The sequence below is a fragment of the Kogia breviceps genome, chromosome X (genome assembly GCF_026419965.1).
Source record: "Kogia breviceps isolate mKogBre1 chromosome X, mKogBre1 haplotype 1, whole genome shotgun sequence".
In the NCBI taxonomy this organism is placed as follows: Eukaryota; Metazoa; Chordata; class Mammalia; order Artiodactyla; family Physeteridae; genus Kogia; species Kogia breviceps.
Window position 1 is genome coordinate 89,119,735 of NC_081330.1, and position 24,599 is coordinate 89,144,333.

The 24,599-nt window shown below is 37.2% G+C and overlaps 1 protein-coding gene across 13 annotated transcripts in view; it reads left to right on the forward strand.

Annotated features, from left to right (window-relative positions):
- Nucleotides 1-24,599, forward strand: part of HUWE1 (HECT, UBA and WWE domain containing E3 ubiquitin protein ligase 1) — a 141,549-nt gene that overhangs the window by 13,827 nt on the left and 103,123 nt on the right. For 12 of the 13 annotated variants that reach the window (XM_059049730.2, XM_067023828.1, XM_067023823.1 and 9 more), the window contains 4 exons: nt 13,651-13,719; nt 17,822-17,920; nt 18,591-18,797; nt 19,954-20,106. In XM_059049730.2, coding sequence (XP_058905713.1) covers nt 13,675-13,719; nt 17,822-17,920; nt 18,591-18,797; nt 19,954-20,106 — 504 coding nt within the window. In that variant the 5' untranslated portion in view covers nt 13,651-13,674. Of the gene's footprint in view, nt 1-4,586; nt 4,636-13,650; nt 13,720-17,821; nt 17,921-18,590; nt 18,798-19,953; nt 20,107-24,599 lie in introns of those variants that run through there. The other variant, XM_067023824.1, reaches the window with a different exon arrangement.

Consider the following 24,599-nt stretch of genomic DNA (forward strand, 5'->3'; position numbering starts at 1 on the left):
TAAAAATTAGTACCCCCCCACAAATGATGGTCTCCTTTTATATGTGTTAACAATGTGTACATATTCTTTTATAGCGTTTAACGTTTACATACTATGCTTATCCATTTATGTACTATACGTATTTTTATATGTTAGAATATATGGCTGGACTCCATTCTTTTTAATGGTTGCATTGCATCCCAAAAGCATGAATCTGCTATAATTTCATCATTCCCTGTTGTTGAGCCTTGGAAATAGAATTCATCCTGTGTTAAAGGGTGGTACCCATTTAATTTTTTGATAGGTACTGCCAAAATGACCTCCAGATAGGCTATATAGAATTGCCATTTCCACCGAAGTGTTTGTGAGTGTCCTTTTCTCCACCTACATTTGCCAAAACAAGATACAGTTGGTCCTTTTAATTTTAACCAGTCTGTTGAGCGAGAAATCACATCTCCTTGTTTTGATTAGCATTTTTGTAATTACTAGTAAGGATAAGCAAATGTTTATATCCTCTGCAAACTACAAGTTCCCTTTTACTTGGTTTTCAATAAGATTGTCCTAGTGAGTTTTGGGTGTTCTTTGTATATTAGAAATATTAACCCTTTATTTTTCCTGTTGCAGATATTTTCTATGTTTATGGTTTGGAATTTTTATGTAGTCAAATTCTTTCGTTTATGGTTTCTAGGTTGCACATATTTCTTGGGAGATCTTTTCCTTGCCAAGATTACAAGAATATTTCCCTGCGTTTTATCTTCTAATACTTTTTAATAGTTTTATTTTTAAGTTGGAATTTGGCCAAGTAGCAAACTGGGTTGGTTACTTTTTGCTCTGTAGATTTTGAGAATAATTCAGGTTGTTCATGTTTAATATTTTTAACATTTGTCTTGAACTGAAGGCATAGTGTTATAGACAGTGTTTTAAGGGATCTTATTTATTATATTTCCATTTTACATGTGTTTGAGGCCCAGATTGTCCTAAAGTCACAAAGTCAGTTTGTGTCAGGGAACTAGAGTGCCTTTTGCATACTATTCTTACATTTTTAGCAAACACCTTTCAGTTATAAATGTTTTAAAGCAGCAGATTGTTCACATTGTCTGGTTTATTTAAAGAACATTGGAAATGACTATGTGTCGGGCTGTATGTAGTGGTGTTAAATTTACTCAAACAGAGCCAGTTTTGTCTGTATGTTGGGACATAATCTTTTTTTCTAAAGGCTTTGTTTTAAAGCTTTCTTATCAGTGAACTAATTTGATCCTTGTAACAAACCTGTGAAGTTGGAATTGTTTTCATCATTCTGAAAGGAGTTTGCTGCCATGTTGATAATTGCTATAAATAACTTATTCTTTTAACCATGTAAAAGAATCTTTGTTCCTTCCAAATTCATTAAAAGTAGCTCAGAATAGTTGAGGTACACTTGAAATTTCTGATTCTTAAGTGGCATGGCCCGAACATTATTTAGTATACTAACCTTTGGAGAACTATAACTAACTTGAGAGTGAGACCTGGAGCTTCCTAATCTTGTCGTCAAAGTTAACTTTATGTCCGTAATTAGGGCAAACAGTTTGGAGATTAATAAATACTTTATGTTCTTCATATGCAGATAACATGCAGAAAAGCTGGGGAAAAAATAGCTTTTTTTGGCTCTTGATCCTGTATGTGTGTGTGTGTGTGTGTGTGTGTGTTACCCAGCATAAGATTGCTGCCCTTAGATTAATCTGGAGCTAAAAGAAATAAGACATAATAATATGGCTTACTCTTTGCCAGGCACAATCCTATGAGATAGAATGTGGTGTTTATTTTACAGAGGTTACTGACTTGGAGTAACTTGTCTGAGATTATACACCTAGTAAGTGGAATTTAAGCCCAGCTTGACTCCCAGGCTTTTCCATTCTGTTGTTGTCCTCTATTTCACTTTTACTTTCTTCCAGTAGTATTCCTCAGTTTCTACTTTTAAATTAAAAAAAAAAAATAATCCTCATGTATGGTAGCAGATAAATACTAAGTTCTTTCTTCCCCTCATATAGATATATCTTTTGTCAGAATATTTTAAGGCATTAAAACCTAGCTTTTATTTAGAAATATACTTAATCTAACCTTTTAATAAAAGGATTGTGCTTTTTCTACCTGTCTTCAGGATACAGAACTAGAGGATTTTATCCAGGAACACAGAATTCCCCCTTACATAGAGGAGGTTTAATTTTAGAGATGCTGCATATTTCTTTATAAACCTAGGGACATGAGAGAATTGGAGCTGAATAATGCACAAGGGTTGGAATTCTGTTTCTTTGGTTTCCTGTACTGTCTTTATTGTATTTGACAGTGGCCTGTCATGTGGCTTTAAGGGAAATACTATATGCCTGTGTTTCATAAATGAAAGTGAAAACACTGTAGTGGCTGAGCACACAGTGTCTTGGAGATATTTCTGGGGGGTGATAGTTCCTAATGTTTTTCAGGTCACAGATCTCTTTAAGAAGCCAATGAAAGCTATCAACTATCTTCTCAGAAAAACACCCACATAGGTGAAAATTTTCCATAGAATTTTAGGATTTTTGTGGTGCTCCCTCAATATAGGACACAAAGAAATCTAAAGATTTCTCCACGTGTCATTAAGAGGATGTCCAAATTGCTGTTGTTTGTGCTTAATATTTCCGTGTGTGTGTGTGTGTGTGTGTGTATATGTGTATTTTTTTTCATAGACCAAAGCATTATGCCCAAAGGTGAAAACTGGGCTAAAATTGTTTCACTTTTGCTAAAGGTGTACTCTGCTTTATGCAACTTTAATTTCTAAAAATCCAAATTTTTTTTAAAAAGCACGAAGATTATGGTTGGTGTTACATAAGGATTTATCCTATGTAGTGTGTTGATCTTGTAATTGATTGTGTTTCCAGCTTTGCTTTGACCACTAGGAAGCTGTAATTTGTGTGTTTTGTGTACTGACTTTTTGTTGCTTTTATATTACCATTGCTTCTAGTCTTCCTTTTTCTCTGATTTACACCTGACCATCTCATAGCACCTATCACAATGCCCTGCATATAGCATATTCATAACTATTTGTTGAATGAAAGATGCAGATTGAATGAGTTGTATAAATTGGTTTTCTCAGTTGCAAATGTCACTTTTAAAAAGCGTTTAAAGTGATTTGGAACTTTTAGCTTTGTTAAACATTTACTGAGTAGTCATTCATTCATTTATTAATCTACTAAGTGACAGTTCCTATGCTGGCAACAGGAATGCAAAGATAAATAGAATCCCACTTATGCAGAACTCACTCTAGTGGGGAGCATGACATGTAAATAAAGAGAGGTGTGTTGATTGCAGTTATGTGCAGGATACAGTGGGGACACAAAGGAGAGAGTGATCAGTGTTACTCTGGGGGAGGGGATATCTGAAAAGGCTTGACAGAGGAAGTGACATTTAAGCTGAGCTCTAGGGAATATATGCAGGGAGCAACCATTTTAGCAGAGAGAACAATATGAGTCAAGGTATCAAAGGTCTTGAATGGTAGGGAAACTAAAAACTTGACATGGTTAAAGCATGTGGGGAGCCAAGAGGAATATTATGTAATGTCATGGCCCTGGTAAGAGAGGTAAGCAGGCATTAATTAGGTCCTAGAGGTCTTGGATGCTGGTTAGGTAAGGAGTTTACACTTGATGTTGTAGGTAGATTTTGAGTTTGAGGGAGATTGCTCTGGGAGCAATGTGGAGTATGGAATTGGGAGGATCTAGCAAGATAAAGTCTTAATTTAAAATATTTCTAATTTATGAGATTTTCAAGCATACACAAAAGTTTGAAAACAGTATAATGAACCCCCATGTACCTGTTACCCAGCTTCAACAGTTGTCAACACATGGCTATACTTATTTATATCCCATTCCCTCCCCCATTATTTTTAAGCATATTCCTAAATGAATCACAGATTGGCAAAGCATAATTAACAATATATAACAAAGTGGATCTCAAGTCTGGCTGTGCAGCCAAATCACCTACACAGCTTGAAAAAAAAAAAGTTCCCACCTCTTATCTGTTGAGTCAGATATTTATATGGCCAGACATTTTTCATTTTCAAAGTAAGTGTCAGTTGATTTTACAAAGCTAGGGTTGAGAACTCCAGATTTAATTTTTAAGCAAATTATTTTAAAGGTATTTTTAAATTAGCTTTGACTTCTGATGGATGTGTTTTCCTGAACTCACTGAATGCTGCCTGTGGCTCTTCTGAGTGAAGATCATCTATTAGATAGTGGCAGGCTTTTGTGTGGTTAAGTTGTTGACAATTCAATAGAGCATATTAGTTTAAAGGCTGATGTCTTAATTTTCTGTTAGAGGGGGGCAAGACTGAGAAGTACTTCCATCTTTGAAATTGGATGTGATGAGATAGGGAATAATCCATCATTGTTATAGTTGATCTTTTGCACCAAATCCAGCCACAAGTAAAGATGGGGGTGGGAGACAGAGCATTCTTAAAGGGTAGACTAAGATTATTCCAGAGCACCAATTTAAAATGTGTAGACAAGGAGTCTCTTCCTCTCCTTAATAAGCATAACTTTCACACAGGCATTGCTGTTTTTATTTTTTTTTTCTTAGGAATGCTAGAGGGGAGGTCTTCTTGGCATGCTGCCATTTCCTCTCTGCTGGCAAAACTGATTTACAACTTTGGTGAGCCCTATTTTTTGCCTAAATTCTTTTTTTGGGGGGGTGGTGGTGATACGCGGGCCTCTCACTGTTGTGGCTTCTCCCGTTGCGGAGCACAGGGTCCGGACGCACAGGCTCAGTGGCCATGGCTCACGGGCCCAGCCGCTTCGTGGCATGTGGGATCTTCCCGGACTGGGGCACGAACCCGTGTCCCCTACATCAGCAGGCAGATTCTCAACCACTGCGCCACCAGGGAAGCCCGCCTAAATTCTTTTGATGCCAGTTTCTCTCTCTGTAAGTAATTGGGAGTAATGACCAGAAGGGTAACTCCTGGATCTGCAGCTTCCCAGGCCAGTAGGGTAGAGGACGTGTAGGGGATGACTTCTTAGACGCCATTCTCACCTCCAAAGTTAGTGTTGGAGGTTTCAGATTCTTCCTCCTCGGTATCCCTGCCCTTATTTTGAGTATACTGCAGTGCAGAAAAGCACCAAGAGCAAGCATGAAAACTTATCTGAGGTATAGTGTTTTCAGATTTTGAGGGAGAGACCCCGTCAACGTATTTCTGCAGATAATTTCCAGATTTGTCTTGGGTGAGTAAAGGCTATATACCTCATTTGCTTTATTATTACATCTTACTATCAAATGTCCAATAAAATCTAGGTCAGCAGTTCTCAGGGTCATATTTTATGTGGCCAAGGACAGGAATATCGGTGTCTATAGGAGGGGTGTAGTGGGGTGGACTGTGCATACAGACATTTTGTGTACTGTAGAGTTGTGGAGCAAATTTGGTTTGAATCTAGAGTTGTGGAGCAAATTTGGTTTGAATCTAGGTTCTACCACTTACTGGGTATGTGGCTACTCTTGGCCTCAGTAAACCAGGAATGATCTTCATCTCCAAGGTGTTATAAGGATTAGAGATAATACATAATAGGTGGTCAGTAAATGTTATCTGTTGTTATTATGGTGATAAATGGGTTCTCAGAATATTTGGTGGGTATTAATGTAAATAATCAGAAACTAGACTGGATGGAAAGGCCTGATAATCAGGTGGTGTCCCCTTGTCCCCTTTTACAAATCAGTCAATGTGATGTCTCTGCCTCTAATCAGATGGTCAGTAGCAGGCTGGGTTTCAAGATTCAGCTTGCTGTTTCCTGACAGGATGGACGGTCTGAGCATTTCTCACCCGAATTTACTTTCAGAGACTGCAGAGAGGCAAAAGGCAAATATAATTAAGTATTTTGCTTTGTAGGACGTTGGAGTTTAGTATTCTCTAAAGCATTACTTTAAAACCACCATAATGCTTTCCCATGATTTCAGTGGGAATTTTAGGCTGACTTTTTTGTTCTGTTCTTTTTTTTTTCATTTAATTAGCCAATATTTATTGTTTCCTATAGGAGCTTAGCGTACAGCTAAGCTGTGAACAAAACAATCAAATAGGGAAAATGCCTTCACGGAGCAGACATTCCCATGAGTAGGCTGACTCTGATTCATCCACACTCCCATACGTGTGAGCAGCATTTCGTAACCTACCAATAATAAACCAAATCAATAAATACTGAATGCTTGCTGTGTGCCATACTTCAGGATTAACCAGCAAGAGGTATAGGAAAGAGGCTCCAAGAGCCAACAGCAGCCAATCCAAGGCATTTGTTTAGAGGATATTTTTCTTAATTTGATGCATGCCCTTTGGCTCAGGGGCCACTGTTTTCTACCTTAATAAAAATTGTACAAAAGAAAAATTCTCATTATAAATGGATGCATTATTATAGAAAATTTGGAAGGCTCTGAAAAGCATGAAGCATAAATAAAACTGTGTTATCCTGCCACCTAGAGGCAACCACTGATAATGTTGTATATTTCTTCCCTTCCCAAGGTTGGTTGGTTGGTTGGTTGGTTGGTTGGTTGGTTTTCTTCCTCACCCTGTGGCATACATTTTCTCATTAATGTCAGGAAGTGATAGGTACAGGGTATAGTGTGAGCATGTAGGAGGGACACTCAGTCAAGTTTTAAGAGATTAAGAAGAGGATTGTCCTAATTCTGGCTAGTACTACTTCTGCTGTTCAAAACCCACGTAAGTGTTCACTATGTTAAGGTGAAATAATGAGATTCTAAATAGTCCTCTACCCTCAATAGTCCTCTACCCTCAACTTTCTTAGGGATTTTCTTTCCATTATCTCCTTTTCCTCTCCCTTACCCTCTGCCTTTCAATGAGACCCCATAATTTTCTGCTTGCATTTACAATCAGCCTTTTCAAGAGTGTTCTACACGTGCCATCTATATTGCCTCACTTCCTATTGATTCCTTGACTCATTCCAGTCTGACTTCCTTTCCAACCATGCCACTGGAACTAATGCTTGTCAAGTTATCTCTAGTCCCAATTTCAATGGACATTTTTCTGGACATACCTCATTTTGACATTTGACCCAGTTGATCAGACTTGCCATCTTGTGTCTTTCATGATGCCATGATGAACTAGTTTTGCTTCTACCTCACCAGCCTCTCCTTTGCTGGATTCTCCTCCCATGGCTTCAAGTACTGTCTATATGCTTACAATCACAGATTTTTTTCTCAGTGCATACTTCTTTCCTGAATTCAATTCTATAAATATTTGCATATCTATCACATGGAAGATGCTTTGCTAGATGCTGAGAGCTTAACACTGTAGAAAATCAAACCAGTTATACTAATTGATATTTGTGATGAGAGAAATAAGCAGGGTTACTATCATTAAAAAAATAGCAGACAGCTTTAGGCAGGTTGCCTTGGGAAGCCACTTTGGGTCTTAGTTTAAAGTCAATTTCTCAAATAGAACTAGCTGTGGGAAGAATGAGAGTGTGGAGCAGAAGCATTCCAGTAGGAATAGCACCTGTAACTGTCTAGAGGCAAGAAACAATTTAGAGCGTTCCAGAAACTAAACGGAAAGACTAATGTGGTTGTGCAGAGAAGAGATTGGAGAGAGTTCCAGGAGCCAAATCATGCCAGGGCCCTCTGGGTCATGGTTAGAATTTGGAAATAATTGTAGGGAAACTGTTGAAAGGTTTTAAGCAAGGAAGTAACATGAGCTGATTTATGTTTTAAGAAGATTACTTTTGCTGCTCTCTGGAGAATGGATTGGATGAGAGTGAGTATGGAAGTGGGAGATCCATTATCCATATTTCACAGTTGAGAAAACAGAAGTGCACATACACTGATTTGTCCATGCTCATACAGTGAGTAAGTGATATAGCAGGGATTCTAACCTGGGTTTCCTGGTTTGGAGCCTGTGTTATAATCTGGTGCTTCTCAAACTTTAATATATGATCTTATTAAAATACAGATTGATTCTTCACATCTGGGTGGGGCCTGAGATTTTGCATTTTTAATAACTCCCAGGTGATATCAGTGCCGCTGATCCTTCAACCATACTTTGAATAGTAAGGCTAGTCCACCACTGTACTCAACTGCTGTTGACCCAGATTTGGAACTATAGGTGTCCTCTGCCCTTAAGCTGATTTCAGTATTGAAAGTCATTCTAAATTTGCTCAACCGGAGGTGATTACTACAGAGTGAGTTACCCTTTAAAGAGTGACTTCCCTCAGTGTGCTTTAATTGTACCCTCTTGTCTTGATGTAAACCCTATAAAACCAAGATTCAAACTTCAAAGATAAGTGAAGTTGGGGGGAATGAAGGAGTGAAGAAAGAAATGGTTAATTAAATGGAAGTATTTAAGTGTAATGGTAATCGCTACAGATGGTGATTCATAATAATTCATTAGTTTTCTGAAAGTTGATCTTTCTAACCTAAGTTTAGGAAGAAATATTTATTATGTGTAGAGATTGCTTGGTGCACAGAGTTCTGGTCTGACCCAACAAAGGCAGTAGGCTATTTCCAGGGACTTGTTTAGAATTAACTTCTTTTTGTTAGAGACTTTCTTATGTAATGGGATTTTCATCTGTTTAACTTCTAAGCATTAGGTAGAACTCATTCTCTAGTTACTCTTCCATCATTAGTGAGATTGATAATAGCTTTTCACCTTGTGCTCCAGCTTCCTCTCTTACAATATTTTTTTGAACAATAGGATCCAACAGTGTAGAGGAATTTGTCACAAATTTGTATTTTCATCTGCAAGCATTTATTGTTGTAATAAAACTAGTAAATAAAGTGAACAGCATGTTATTGAAGCATGGACTTGGGAGTCAGAAGGGCCTGGATTTAGATCTTGGAGCCAACATTCACTAACCAGGCAAGGTCCTGAATTTCTCTGAGCCTCAGTTTTCTATCTGTAAATGGGGAAAGAACTTGGCTTAAATGGTGAAGATTGTAGGAAAGACAAATATGAGGCCCCTGAGCAGCATGTCTCAAAGTGTATTCTTTGGGATTCTTAAATTGGACTTTCAATAGATGCCACCTGGAGGAAAAATGTTTCTATGTCTTCATTAGTTTACTTTACTGGGATTTCTTGGAGCTGTTAGTAATGTCAGTCAGCCATGTGACTGTCCTAAAGGAAGAGAAATTTGTAACATTTCCGAAATTACTGGAACCTAGTCTTCATGGAGCAAGATGCTCTAGAATGCTTTGAGAAACACCAGCCTAAGTATTACCTGGTTTGTAGTGGGCACTCAAGAAGTATTCTGTCTTCCTACTGTGAAACCAGCTTAGAAATAGAACAGGAACAAAAAAGACTTGAATTTTCTTAATGTCTCACAGGCAGTGATATCTTTCTTTTTTAAACTATGGGTATTTCTTGCAACAAAATTAGAGAGGCCAGGTTAACATTGTACTTGTTATGGGAACGTGTGCTTGATCATTCATTTGTTTTGGCTTGTTTTTTTTTTTATTTGGGTGCTTATCATCTGAATCTGTTTATGAAAAGTTTGGAACCTGAACAATGTGGAAACTGAAAAAGCCAAATGCACTGGCTCTCCCAGAACCTTGACAGCTAGAGTATAGGCATGGGACCTCAGCTTGACCAATCAGATGCTCACACTTGGGACAGTGCATCTAGAGCCACTGATGCAAATACCTGAGACCATTTAGAAATGGTACTGCCACCAGCAGTAGTTTCTAGGCATCCAGAGTCCATTGTTGGCAGCATAGGCACCCCCAACTAAGCTGTGTCTGTGGGAGGTCTTTGGCTGTAGTTCCAGGATGCCTAGCTTCCTTGGTTCCGTCTGTTTTCTGAATGTGGATCTCTAAGCTTTCCTGTTGATTGCGTGAGCTATCAGTTACCCTTCCAGTAAATCACATTTTTGCTTTAGTTAGCCAGAGTCTATTGTTTTCAACCCAGACCCTTGAATGGTACAGAATAAGTCAAAATAACTTTAGTTAAAGTGAGATACATATTTGTGTGAAGATTTGCCAGTGACTTCATCTATATTTTTTTAAACCAGTAAAATTGTGAGTTGGTTATTTGCACAAGTTTTAGTCTGTGCTCTTGTTCTGGAGGATTTTTGTTGTTGTTTTTGGGTTTCAAGAGTTCTTTATATATTCTAGATAGTATGTATGGTTTGCAAATATTTTCTCCCAGTAGATTTTATAGTTTTATATTTAAGTCCATCATCCTTTTTTTTTTCTTTTTTGAGATGTAATTGGCGTTTAACATTATATTAGTTTCAGGTATACAACATAATGATTCCATATTTGTATATATTATGAAACGATCACAGTAAGTCTAGTTAACACCCATCACCATAGTTACAATTTTTTTTTCTTGTGATAAGAACTCTTAAGATCTGCTCTTAGCAATTTTCAAATATATAATACAGTATTAACTATAGTCATCATGCTGCACGTTATATCCACATGACTTCTTTGTTTTATACCTGGAAGTTTGTGCCTTTTGACTACCTTCATCTGTTTTACCCACCCCACCCCCCAACCCCTGCCTCTGGCAAACACCAATCTGTTTCCTGTATCTGTAAGTTTTGTATTTTTGGTTTTTGGGGGTTTTGTTTGTTTGAGATTCCACATATAAGTGAGATCATACAGAATTTGTCTTTTCTCTGTTTGGCTTATTTCGCTTAGCATAATGCCCTCAAGGTCCATTCATGTTATCGCAGATGACAAGATTTCCTTCTTTTTTGTAAGACTGAATAATGTTACATTTTATATATCTTTAATATATATATAAAAACATAAAATGTGATGTACATTTTATCTATCTACAGCCACATTTTCTCTATTCATCCATCAGTGGACACTTAAGTTGCTTCCATGTCTTAGCTATTGTAAGTAATGCTGCAGTAAACATGGGAATGCATATATCTTTTCAAGTTAGTTTTTTTTCTTTACCTTTGTATAAATATCCAGAAGTGGAATTGATGGATCATATATTTAATCTTTTGAGGAACCTCCTTACTGTTTTCCATAGTGGCTGCACCAATTTACATTCCCACCAGCCGTGCACAAGAGTTCCCTTTCTACACATCCTTGCCACATGATCCATTTTGAGTTAATTTTTATATAAAATATGAGACTGAGGTCAGAGTTCAGCTTTTTGCCTATAGATGTCTACTTGGTCTGGCACTATTTGTTGATAAAAATATCCTTTGATTGTCTTGCTTTTTTGCCTTTGTCAAAAATCAGTTGGGCATATTTGTGTGGGTCTATTTCTTGGTTCTCTATTCTGGTCCATTGCAATATGTGTTTATCCCTCCTCTATTACTGTGTATACAGTCTTGACTACTGTAGCTCTGCGTGTGTGTGTGTGTGTGTGTGTGTGTCTTAAAATTGGATAGTGATTCCCTCTCCTTTTTCAAAATTGTTTGAGCTATTGTAGTTCCATTGTCTTTAATATGAGTCTTCTTAGTCCATGAACATAGTATATCACTTCATATTTTTTAGGTCTTGATTTTCTAAATCAACATGTTGTGGGTTTTAGCATACAAGGCCTATACATGCTTTGTTATATTTACGCCTAAGTATTTCAATTTTTTTGAGCAATTATGAGCGGTGTTGTAAAGTTTGAGCCCACATGTCCATTGCCAGTATACAGAAATATGATTGACCTGTGTATGTTTATCTTGTATTCTACAACTTTGCTGAGATCACTTGTTAGTTCTGGGAAGTTTTTTGTAGACTCCTTGGGATTTTATACTTAGATAATCCTTTGTTACCTGCAAATAAGGACAGTTTTATTTCTTCCTTTCTGATCTGTATACCTGTACTTCCTTTTTTTTACCTTATTTCAGTGGCTAGAACTTCCAACACTGTGTTGAATGAAACTGGAGAGAGCAGACCTTCTTACTTTGCTCCTAATTTTGGAGGGAGAGTATTCCATGATTCGGGTTGTATGGTGTTGGAGGTAACTGCTACTTCCTGTAGCTGAGGCAATGTAATAGCCTCCCACAAATGACTACAGCCACAATGATGTGACAGCCACTTGCTCTAAGTAATGGGTGTGAGGTTTTGTGACACAAAGCAAACCTGAGAGTAAGTGTATAAGTAGCTCACTTATAGTTTCCAGTACATATATCAGATTGTTGCCAGAATCCTGTTGGCCTCATTTTAGATATTTGGAAGTTGTTGGCAGAAGGCATCTTGCTTATTTTCTCTTAGATGATGAGGTAATTTTTTTAAAAAAGTAATCTGGGGGCTTCCCTGGTGGCGCAGTGGTTGAGAATCCGCCTGCCAATGCAGGAGACACGGGTTCGTGCCCTGGTCCGGGAAGATCCCACATGCCGCGGAGCAACTAAGCCCGTGAGCCATGGCCGCTGAGCCTGTGCGTCCGGAGCCTGTGCTCCGCAACGGGAGAGGCCACAACAGTGAGAGGCCTGCATACCGGAAAAAAAAAAAAAAAAAAAAAGTAATCTGGAATCACATACCCTAAATGTGAACTTTAGAGGGGAAACATCTTTATTTCTTCAGGAATGATCCCTACAGCAACATTTTAGAACATATTCTGGATTTTATACCAGCTCTTTCTGAATGCCCATTGGTTGAGTGGATGCCAGCCATACAGACAAATACATGTTATTTCCAAAATACCGAGCATGTCGGACTAACTATAGACCAAAAGCTGCCTAAAATTTATACTTGTGCTTGGTCAGCTTTATATTATGCCAGCCTTCTTGGAGGAGGGACATTGACCCCCAGTGACTGCTGTATAGAAAATACATGATTAGAGGTAAAGAGCCCTGCAGTTCACCTCTTCCTCTGCATATGTGCTAGTTGCTAATGGGGGAAACCTTTATTTCTTCCTTTGCCTTGGCCGGAGCATCTTAATGGACCTTAGTAAAATGATTGTGTTCTGTGCTCAGGATATTTCTAGTGGGAGTCTTATACCTCATTTTCTAATGAAAAAAAAAGTATCTTGTTTCCTTTGTTTTTATGACATATTTTTATGGATTAAAACAGTAAAAGATACAGAAAAGCACAGGTAAAACAATCATACATAATCCTTTTGCTTAGATTGAATTAACATTTTGATGCATACCCCTTCTAAGCTGTTTTCTTTAAACATGGGTTTATACTATTTATTCTGTCTTGTAACCTTTTTATTTCACCATGAACAGCTTTGCTGTTATGTAATTGTGTGCAGTGTTTTTAACAGCTGTGTAATAGTCTGTTTTAAACCAATCCTATTTTGGATATTTGATCCTTTTCACTTCTTCACTGTTATACATGGTCATGCAGTATGGATTATTGTGATTAAATATTTATATACATTCTTATGATTTTCTTTGGGTAAATTCCCAGAAGTGGAATTGCTGAGTTTTCCAAAAAACTGCAGGATATGGTGAATTTTTCCATCCTGAGGTGTGTTAAAACATTTTACTCTTACTTTCAAGTATGAGTTTGAGAGGTCAGGTGGTGGGGGGCATTTTAATTTTGGCTTAAATTGGTTACAGGCTTGTGTAACTTGAATGTGGGCCAGTTTTATTTGGAGAGATTGTTTACCACTCCTTACCTCGTATCTGTGCCTCTGAGTTGGCCTGCATCATAACTCCAAGTTTACTTTAAACATTTTGCATGCTCTTTGTTCTATATTGTCTATGTCCAAGCATGTAGAGCTCAAGCTTGCAGCTTTAAGTTCTCACTTTTGGGGGAATTTCTTTTCAGATCATAAAACTGAAAATCGAAAACATGAAAGTAGACAGGACTAAACTGAAAAAGACACCTACTGAGGCTGTAAGTATCCAAAAGTTTGCCTGTTTTTTCATTTCAGAAAAAAAATCTTTGCAGTCAGTTCACTCATATTGATCTTCCAAATATATCATCACTTACATACACAGTGCAGTAAAACAGCAACTTGTCTTGAAACAAATTTTCTTTTGAACTTCCCTTGGTTAACAAGGTGAATAAGCTAGTGATCAGTGGAAAGTGAGCACTAAACAGTTTATAGCTATATGTACCTGAAGTAGGCTGTCTGGCTGCTGTTTCTGTACATTGAAAAGCAGCATGGTATAGTGGAAAGAGCAAGTATGGATTCAAATTCTGTCTGTATTTGCGGGATCTTTCTCAATTTTATTATCTAGAAAATTAAAGTGGTAACACCTTTCTCACTAGATTTCTTGTGAGGCCAGTGTTTTAGCTTTCTTTATTACTGATTCTTAATCATACAGTTCAGCTTAACTTATATTAACCTGTGTATTGGGTGGCCATGTCAGTTGATCCTATGTCAGCAGTAGAAATTCCAGCTTCTGTCCAATATTCTATTGGCCTGCTTAAACTGCGTTCTGAAATTAAGACAGTATTGTATTGTTATGACACTCCCATAGACCCCATGTGCTGTAGTTCAAGGAGCACAAGCTTTGGAATTAGACATGGGTTTGAATCTTACTAGATTTTTGTGTCTGAGAGTTAACTTGCCTGGTTTCCACAGCTGTAAAATGGGGTTGAAAATTCCTCCCTCCTTGATGTGAGGCAGCTGCTCAGCAAAGTATCTGGCACATAATTAGTTGGTTCATTTTCTAAATACAGGCCACTTGGTTTTTTAAAAACTGTAACTACCTGGCAAGTATCACCCAAGGGTATCACTATTGATATTTATTCCAGTATTGCATGGGCAGTTCTCCTGCCCTTTTCATTCAGTGTTATACTAATGAGTATAAGAAGTGCTGTCTTCATACATCCTCTCCAGCATTGCAGATTATTGTTTAAATTTTTGTTAATAGGTGGAGAAAAAATATTTCACTGTTCTGATTTGCATGTATTAATACATATATTTTCACACTTATTGGCCTTATATTAGTTGTCTGCTCTTGCTGTTTTATTTTGTATTTGACATTGGAACGTCAGTTTCTTATTGAATGCCATACATATTGAGTATATTCATTTTACATACCTGTTTATTTCCTTTTCATTTTGTTTTTGATATGTTTTGGCATCTAGAATTTTTGACAGTTAACATACTCAAATTTTTTGGAGACTGAAGAGCAAAAAGAAAACTTGCCTGAAGTCATTTAACTTCCAGGATAATTCAACCTTGTAGATAATCAGAGAAATTCAATTTCTTCTTCCTTTACCTAGTAGATTGTTATAGATTTGTTCTTGGAGTCACACTTATGTACAAATTCCTGGCTTATTTCAGTTAGCACAATGCCCTCAAGGTTCATGCATATTGTCACAAATGACAAGATTTCATTTTTTTATGGCTAAATAGTATCTCATTGTATATATGTACCACATCTTCTTACCCATTCATCGATGGACACTTGGGTGTTTCCATATCTTGGCTATTATAAATAATGCTGCAATGAACATGGGGGTTCATATATCCTTTCAAGTTAGTGTTTTCATTTTCTTTAGATGAATACCCAGAAGTGGAATTGCTAGATCATATGGTAGTTCTGTTTTTAATTTTTTGAGGAACCTTCATACTGTTTTCCATAGTGACTGCACAAGAAAGATATTTATTGCTCACTTTATGTATCGGCAGCTGTGCGGAAGATTTTTTCCCTAGATTTGACATCTTTATTGGAGCAAATCAATATAAACCATGGCAGTTGGTATGCAGCCATTGAACTGGCAAGTGCTTTGTTTTGCACTACCATGAGTAAGGAAAATCACACTCAGTTTGCATTTATGCAGCAGGGACAAGACAGTAAAGATACACTTTTGTCCCTGGTGCATTCTGCAGACCACAACGTCCATAGGGATCTTGATACTCCTGATGAAACAACATGGTGCTGGTACGTTAAATTGATGCTGTTATGCTAACTGGGGCTTGTGAACAGAAAGCACAAGCACTTTAGATGCCTTAGACATATATGTGCTAGAGAGTGCCCTTTGAAGGTTGAGGGCCTGCCACGTCAGGAAATTTTCTAGGGGTTCAGAGGTCTGGGAAATGTCAAAATTTCCCTTCTAAAGTGAGAGACATGTTTTTGCACCTTGTACCACACACCATGAAGAAAGAGGAACAGTGTATGGGGTGCCTCTTTTGATTTTGGAGCCAGCATGTATTACATTTAGGCATGCTGTTTTGATCCATTTACTGGATAACTTCTAAAGTGATAGTAGTGTTTGGATCTAGAGAAGACTGCAGAAGGTTCAGGCTATGATGTAAGCTGCCCTACTCCGTGGACATTATGGCCTAGTAGATCCAGGTGTCTGACTTAAGTGTCAGCCAAAGATGCTGTGGGATGCCTCTGGCAAGCCCCAATAGGAGAATCACAGCTTAAGATCTAGGGGGTAGAGTTTGGCCGTGCTATTCTCTGCCAACAGCTATTCTGACATTCAGAAAAGCAGCTTCTGGCTTGCTACTGGACCTTGATAAAGACTGAATGCCTGATTATGAGATACCAGATGATTACAGGACCCAAATGTTTGTCATGAACTGGGTATTATCTAACCCACAGAATCATAAAATTGGATCTGCATCGTTGCAATCCATTAGAAATTGAAGTGGTATATTTGATAGTAGGCCCAGGTAGGTCCAGAAGGCACAAGTGAACTGCATGAGCAGGTGGTTCACACTCCTTTGTTATCTGTTTCTACTACTTCTCTCCCTCAACCTGTATGACTTCAAGGAGAGGAAGAAAAAGTGCAGGTCTGGTTTGTTGTAGGGTTTTATGCCAAGAATTTTACATGCCTTTAATTACCACAGGAATTTGAGATAGCTCTTAATAATGCTTACTTTAGAGAGAGAAAAGGTTTCAAACTTAGCTTAAAAAAAATTTGCCCTTAAGCCCCTGTTGTTCCACGTTCCATTTTGGCTGCTGAAAATGCCCCTAGTTTAAATCTCACAACATTGCTGGGTAAATAGGTCATGTTAAATTCATTTTGCAGAAGAGGATACTGAGATTCAAAGAGGTAGCTTACCAACTACCTAATTCTAAAGTCCGTGCTCTTTGTAACAGTAAGCTGTCTTTCAGTATTTAAGCTCCTATTATGTGAGATAAGTGCTTTATGCAAACACTTGAGCTTCACATTTCCAAGGTGGTTCTTAGGTCTTTTTTCTGGTAAGAAAACTGTGGCTAAGAGGTTGGATTTGCTCATGATCAAACAACTTTGTAAACATCAAGCAAAAAACTGAACCCAAATTTGTTTGGTTCCAAATCTAGGCCCATTCCTAGGATACCATACTGCTTTACAGAGTCAAAGAGCAAGTGTAATCACTTCCAGCTGCCATCCATTAATAGAAGCACCTCTGTCCCAGTCCCCATCCCCCCCACCACCAGCTCCACTTTCAGAAACTTACTATGAACTCTGAATCCACACCTTGTTACCTGAAAAACAGGCCCTTTCATCAGTAAAACAGAGCAGGAAAATATGGAAAGGGAAACCCCAAGTAAGAATGGAGTCCTAGTTTTACACAGTTCAGAAATTCTTTGCCTCCTATAATTGGACGGTTTAATGTTGCAGAAAAATATAGCCAGTGCTAATCTTCACCTTTGTGAATTCACTAGGGCTCCTCAGTGTTCCTCTAATTGAACATTTCTTATCAGGTATTCTGGTTAACTTTCAGACTGATACAGATTCCTTCATTTTGTTTTTATTGATATTTAGCTTGTTTTCCTTTATTTCTGTTGTCTGTACACTTCCAAGTAGTTTGTCTACATCTACAGGTTCATCCAGGTTTTAAAAAAATACACAGATGGATTGTTTCATTATAAGATTTCTGTATTAATCTCAAATGATCGTCTGGCAAATTTCCACTTAAGTAGTGCGTTCTATCAGAAGTTAAATCATTGAGTGTGTTGACATAAGGGGTTTTTTTCCTATTCTTCCTTGTTGTGTCTCCCTCATACTCCAAAACACCCTTTTGTGAATACCTGTTTGTTTTTCTCAGCCTGCAGACTGCAGAGCCTTAATAGACAAACTCAAAGTTTGTAATGATGAGCAACTTCTCTTGGAACTGCAGCAGATCAAAACATGGAACATTGGAAAGGTATGTAAACCCATGCTCCCAAAAGAGAAACCAAAATGAGGTAGCCTTATTCAGCAATCACTTAATAAGCATCTAGTGTGTGTCTGGCACAGCTCTAGACCAGTAATTTTTAGCCTGTGAATGGTTGCCAAGGAAATTTTGAAAGAAATGTTAAAGGAAAATTTTGCTAGCCAAGGATGAAGAATGTTTATACAGGTGATGATAAAGAATCTCAACCACAAAATTCCTTTAGTTTGACTGACAATATGAGTTTGAGATAGTCTCAGGATTTTTCCTCTTAGCTTAAAAGACTCTTCTTTGGATAACTCTAAAAATGAGCACTTCAGATAAAGTGGATTCTGGCAGGGAAAGTCCTTGTGTTTTCAGACCTCAGAGGTAGCCAGAATTCTCCTTTTTGAAGACCTAGCTGTGGGGGTTTTGTGGTATCTCCCAGTGTTAGCACATGTATGTTTTGATAGATATAGCAATGAACTCGGGTCCATGTGGCTCAGAGTATGATCTTTCTCATAGGTTTCTGTACTGGTGGGGGATTGAAGAGAAGCAAAGGTGGGAAGTAAACTTGTCTAGGTGTCGTGCTTAGCAATCCATTGCAGCAAAGCTCAGCTACAAAGTACCCACACAGTACTTTTACCTTATTGTTACATCTTGCTCTTTCTCTTCCCCTCTCCAGTGCGAGTTATATCACTGGGTGGATCTGTTGGACCGCTTCGATGGAATTCTGGCGGACGCTGGACAGACAGTGGAGAATATGTCATGGATGCTTGTGTGTGATAGGCCAGAAAGAGAACAACTGAAGATGCTTCTCTTGGCTGTGTTGAACTTCACAGCCTTGCTCATTGAGTACAGCTTTTCCCGGCATCTGTATAGTTCCATAGAGGTAGGAGAGGTTCAAGCCTATGTGATCTGTTCTTAACTAGAATTGTTCATGTCCAGAATAAGGAAATTGTTCTTTCGTTCTGATGATTCTTTCCTTTTCATTATGGAGTTCTGGGGTTTTCAATGTCAAAGACAATGGTAGGATGTTTCTTGGCTAAAGATACCCTTCGCAGGGTTGATGGGAAGGTTCTTCACTGTCACCTTCACCTTGCCTTTTAAGATTTAAGAAATTAATGAGAATGTAATACATGTATTGATGTATTCTTGGGAAATTACAGGAATTGATCTTGGTCCCAGGTTATCAGAGCAGCCCCAAGTATCACTTGATTTAGTGCCCTGTTGTTATGTGTTACTTTTCCTAAGTCTTCATTAAAGAAACAGAATCAGAATCAGAACAAACAGATAGAAAGTAAATGGCTTAAGAAGAGAAGTAGAATAACTGAACTAAAGACCTAGTACCTGAAGTTTTAAGTAAGGGATGGCTAAGCAGTCTGTTGAAGATGAAATAGATAAGCTGCAAAAGGAAATCCATAGCCTTCTGTGGATAATCAACAACCAGAAATACTTTGGTTCATTTCCAGCTAAATTACATACTGATTTTAACACTAACCAAATGTTTCAATATATTGGTGAATTTTGATTGTATTAAAAAGCAAAAATAGTTACTCTTGGGTTATTGTTACATACACTGTATTATAACAGTCATAAGTGCCACCAGCTGTTGTTATTTTTAGTTTCTATATGAAGAACCCTGTGTTTTAATTAATTCCAATTTTGTATTTGTTATAAAGGATACAGAAGGAACATAAAATTATCTTAGTCTGTACTTTTAGTCTAGTTGGAAACGTAATGTTCTTGAGTTCTGCTATGTATTAAAATATTACATTTGTCCCTTTTGTAATCTGTTTCTTCCTGTGGAGACACCTATGTAATTTTGAACTGTTCACATTTTTTTAACTTAAATTGGACTTTCTGGCTTGCTGCCAGATTGCAAGCTGCTTGGGCATGAGGTTACATGTTGTAGGTGCTCAAATATTTATAAATTTTTTTGTGTTGTTAAACTTCTTGATAGCTTTATAAATCCATGGCATTTCAAGTTTTCAAAGTCTTGTATGCCTAATACCATGAACTTCCCCCCCCATTTTTGTCCCCTGTAGCATTTGACAACTTTATTGGCTTCTTCTGATATGCAAGTGGTGCTGGCAGTCCTCAACCTTCTGTACGTATTTAGCAAAAGATCAAATTATATCACACGCCTTGGATCTGACAAGAGAACCCCACTGCTAACCCGGCTGCAGCATTTGGCAGAGGTGAGTCACGGGTGAAGAGTTGTAAGGACACAGAAGTTGGACCCTGTTATTCCTTTTCACAGGTGTTTCTTGCAGTGTCAAAATGAATAGGAATCCGTAAGTTAACTTTACTGGCCTAATTGAGTAGAACTATTGGGGCCCATTTAACTAAGTTACCCCAAAAATCCTAGGAAGTATTCTCAATTTTATGAAGTAATTTTGAGGGATTTCATGAATCTCTGCTCACAAAGAGAATCTCTCTGTTCAAAAATGGCTACTTCTCTTCTGGAAAGAAAGTTTAGAATCACATTCTACTTAGAGGGAAACATTAGCTGCAATAAAAGATCTGGATTATGAGTCCTGGCCTACCTTATTAGCTCTAATAGCAGTTTTCTCATGTGAGAATTTAGTTATATCTAAAGAGTATTTTCAGAATAAAATAAAATGTAGGGTTCTTAGCTGTGCTCAGTAATTGGTCTGTGGTGGTAAAGATTGTTAATTGAAGGCAAAAAGGCTCATGTTAAATTCAGCTTAGTCAAACTATTGTCCAGTGTTTGTAGAGGCAAACTGATAATACATACTCAGGTTTGAGAGAGGTAGCCATTGCTAGAAAGCTTTCTTGGAAGAAAGTTGATAGGGCTGACTTTTTAAAAGCTGAATAATAAATGGTTGCCTCACAAGTCATGCAACTCAAGTTTCAGGCTATTTTTAGGTGCATGGTTACTTTAAAATCATTTTTGTGTGATTATAAATGTAATATGTATTGCAAAAATTCTAGGATGTATAGGAAAGTATAAAGAGAATGTTAATCACCTGATATTCATCCAGATGGAACCTCCCTTAAAATTTGCGCATATTTTCTTGGATTTGGAAATACAAGATTATTTTTAACCATTTTCTCATGATAGTTTTTTAGTGACTCAGTTAACCCAGTGATGTGAGCCAGTTGTGACTATGCACAGATATTAGTGAACTGCAAATATAGCAGAAGTTCTCCAGGAAGACTTGAGTCAGTTAAGAGCCAGTTGGTTGATTTTTGTGAGGGTCTAGGACACTGGTTCTCAAACTCGAGCATGCATGAGAAAGAGTCGATTTATTAAAGCATAGGTTAGTCTCCCTCCCCTGTCTGCTCATACCCCTTTACCTCAATTCCCGCAATCCCTATTTCTGATTCAGTAGGCCTAGGGCAGAGCCCAGTAATGTGCCTTGCTAATAAGTTTCCAGGGGATGTTGAGGCTGCTAGTCCAGGGATCATACTTTGATAACCATTGGTTTTAATCTGTCCTATTGGGCAAAGTTACAAAGTCTTACCAGATTCTTATAGTTCCATCCCAAAGGCATCAAGACCTTTTCCCTGATATCTGAATACATCCCCATTCTTGAGCAAATCCCATCTAGTGAGGTGGTGTCAAATATGCCATGGTGATATAAATGTTATTTATTGGGTGTCTACTTAATTGCCAGGATCATATGGTAACTCTATGGAGTAGGTGAGGACGATGAGATTCAGAAGTTACATTATTTTTAGGAAAAGCCTGATGAAGTGTAAAATGTGATAACTGCTGTTTGTAGAGTTGATTGAGCATGGTTTATGTTCCAAACCTGGGTGTCAGCCTGAGACCCAGCTCCTTGAATCCACACCCAACTCTTCCACTTGATAACATTCAAGAAGTATATGGCTAATCCTGCACTGGATATAGTATAAAACATGTTCTTTTCTTTAAAAAGCTCACACAGTAGTTGAGAAAGTGATATAGGGGCATAATTAAAAGGACAAAGAGCTAGTTATTCTTAGTACTAACTAATAAGTACCCTTGAATCTTAAACATTCCATAGGTTTATCTTGTTGGCTGCAAAACAAACATCATAATAAAAATATGTGCTTGGTATTTAAAAATTTTGGAAATGTACAGAAGAAAATTTATCATAATTATGTATCTACTCTTCACATTTTGGTACATTTTCTTAGTCTTTATGCATATTTCTTTACATAGCTGAATGCATATAGTATATGTAACTTGATGTCCTACTTTATTTACTTAACATACTAGCATCAGTGTTTTCCCATGTTAACTTTACATAATTTTGTAAGAAATGTTTCTTTGTATTTAATAATGGTAATATCTGAGAAATGTCACAACATCACAGACTTTCATGAATCAAGTTTGGCTTGATATGGTCTTTTAAGGATCCTAGCTTACCACAACTTTCTTATCGTAGGCACTTGATTTTTATTAGATCACAAAGGATAGAAAGATTTAGTGGTGACAGTAATAGTTGAAGTATTCTAAAAAACAATTAGTAGTGACAACGAAACAAAAGGAAAGTAATTGTGAAGATATATAGCCTTTCAAGCTTATTCTGCCTTGCAAATTCAGATCCTTGGTTTGACTTACCTGTCACCCCTGTGTGGCATCAAGTATTTATATATCCCTTATCTTCACAGTTTTCAGCAAATTCCATGTTTCTTCACTGGAAGTCCTGGGAATAGCCAAGAAAATATTGAAAATGGAATGAGGAAGTACTCTTCCTATTGGATATTAACTTTTTTTTATAAAGCTAAAAGGAATTAAAATAGTGTGGTAACAACAGTGGAAAATTTCCAGAAATGGATCCAAAGTGTAAGAATCACTAAACTTAATCATTTTTAGCTTTTGATATAAAGTGAGAGATGTGCAGCTGTTCCTTTTAGTTGAATACTTAGAGGCCCTTGTAAGTTTATTAACTGGCCTAATTTCAATATTATTGTGTTTCGGAGAACAGAGAGGCCTGAGGAGAGGGAGAGATACAGTAGAACAGCGAGTCAGTGGAGCAGTCAGAACACATATTTTTTTTCCATTAAATTTGCCATCTTGTATGGGCGTGGTTCGTGGCACCCCAAAATAATGACAATAGTAATAACAGTGTTCACTGATCATGGATCATCATAACAAATATAATAATGATGAAAAGGTTTGAAATATTGCAAGAATTACCAAAATGTGATGCAGTGACATGAAGTGAGCAAATGCTGTTGGAAAAATGAAAAAACCAGTAGACTTGCTCAATGCAGGGTTGCCACAAACCTTCAATTAAAAAAGCAGTATCTGCAAAGCACAGTAAAATAAGGTATGCCCCTGGGCATAGGCTCAATTTTGAGGTAAAGATGAGAGAAATCAAGTAACTTGTTCTGGGTATTATTGAAGATTAACAGAATAGCTGTCTTAAATCTTTCCCTTTTCACTGGTTCCTCCTATATGTATATTTTAAAAGAACAAGCTTGAGAGTGCAAGAACATACTTTTTTTTTGGTCAGTGTAGCTAAAGGTTTGTCTATTTTTGTTGATATTTTCAAAGAAATAAATTTGGTTTAGCTGATTCTGTTTTTCTATTTTGTTTCATTTATCTCTGCTCCAGTTTTACTATTTCCTTCTTTATGTTTGCTTTGGGTTTAGTTTGCTGCTGTTTTTCTAGTTCCTTAAGGTGGACTGTTAGGTTACTGATTTGAGATCTTTCTTTATTAAATGTAGGCAATTAACAGCTGTAAACTTCCCTCTAAGCACTGCTTTATCCCATAAATGTATCCCATAAGTTTTGATATGAAGTGTTTTCATTTTCATTCATCTTAAGGAATTTTCTAATTTCCCTTTTGATTTCTTCTTTAACCCATTGGTTGTTAACAGTATATTGTTTAATTTCCATGTGTTTGTGAATTTTCCAGATTACAGATTTCTAATTTCTTTCTGTTGTTGGATATGATACTTTGTAAGATTTTATTCTTTTTTAGCAGTTTCTTAAAGTTTGTTTTGTGGCCTAACATATGGTCTATATGGGAGACTGTTTTGTATGTACTTGAGAAGAATGTATATTCTGTTGTGGGGTGGATTGTTCTATATATATGTATATATCTGTTAGGTCTAGTTGATTTAATGTTCAAGTCTTATGTTTTCTTGTTTTATCTTTTGTCTGGTTATTAATGTTTTCCCTGTGTATTACAACTAACATCTTCATTAATGAAAAGTTAGTTCAGATTAATACCAACTTAGTTTTAAGGGTAGACAAAAACTTTCCTCCTGTATAGCACTTTTTTCCCACTGTATGTTGTTGCCACAAATTACATCTTTATATATTGTGTGCCCATCAACATAGATGTAGAATTTACTTTTTTATGTAGTTGTCTTTTAAAACACTCAGAAAAAAAGGAGTTACAAACCAAAAATACATTAATAATACCTTTTATATTTACCTATGAAATTAACTTACTGGTGTTCTTAATTTCTTCATATGGAGTCAGGTTACTGTGGCGTGTCCTTTCATTTCAGCCTGAAGGACTCCTGTTTAGCATTTCTTATAGGCAGGTCTACTAGCAACAAGCTCTGTCAGCTTTTATCTGAGAAAGTGTTAACTTCTCTTACATTTACGAAAGATAACTGTGCCAGATATAGAATCTGATTAGCAGTTACTTTCTTTTAGCACTTTGAATATGTCTTCCCACTGCATTCTGGCCTCCATCGTTTCTGTTGAAAAATCAGCTGT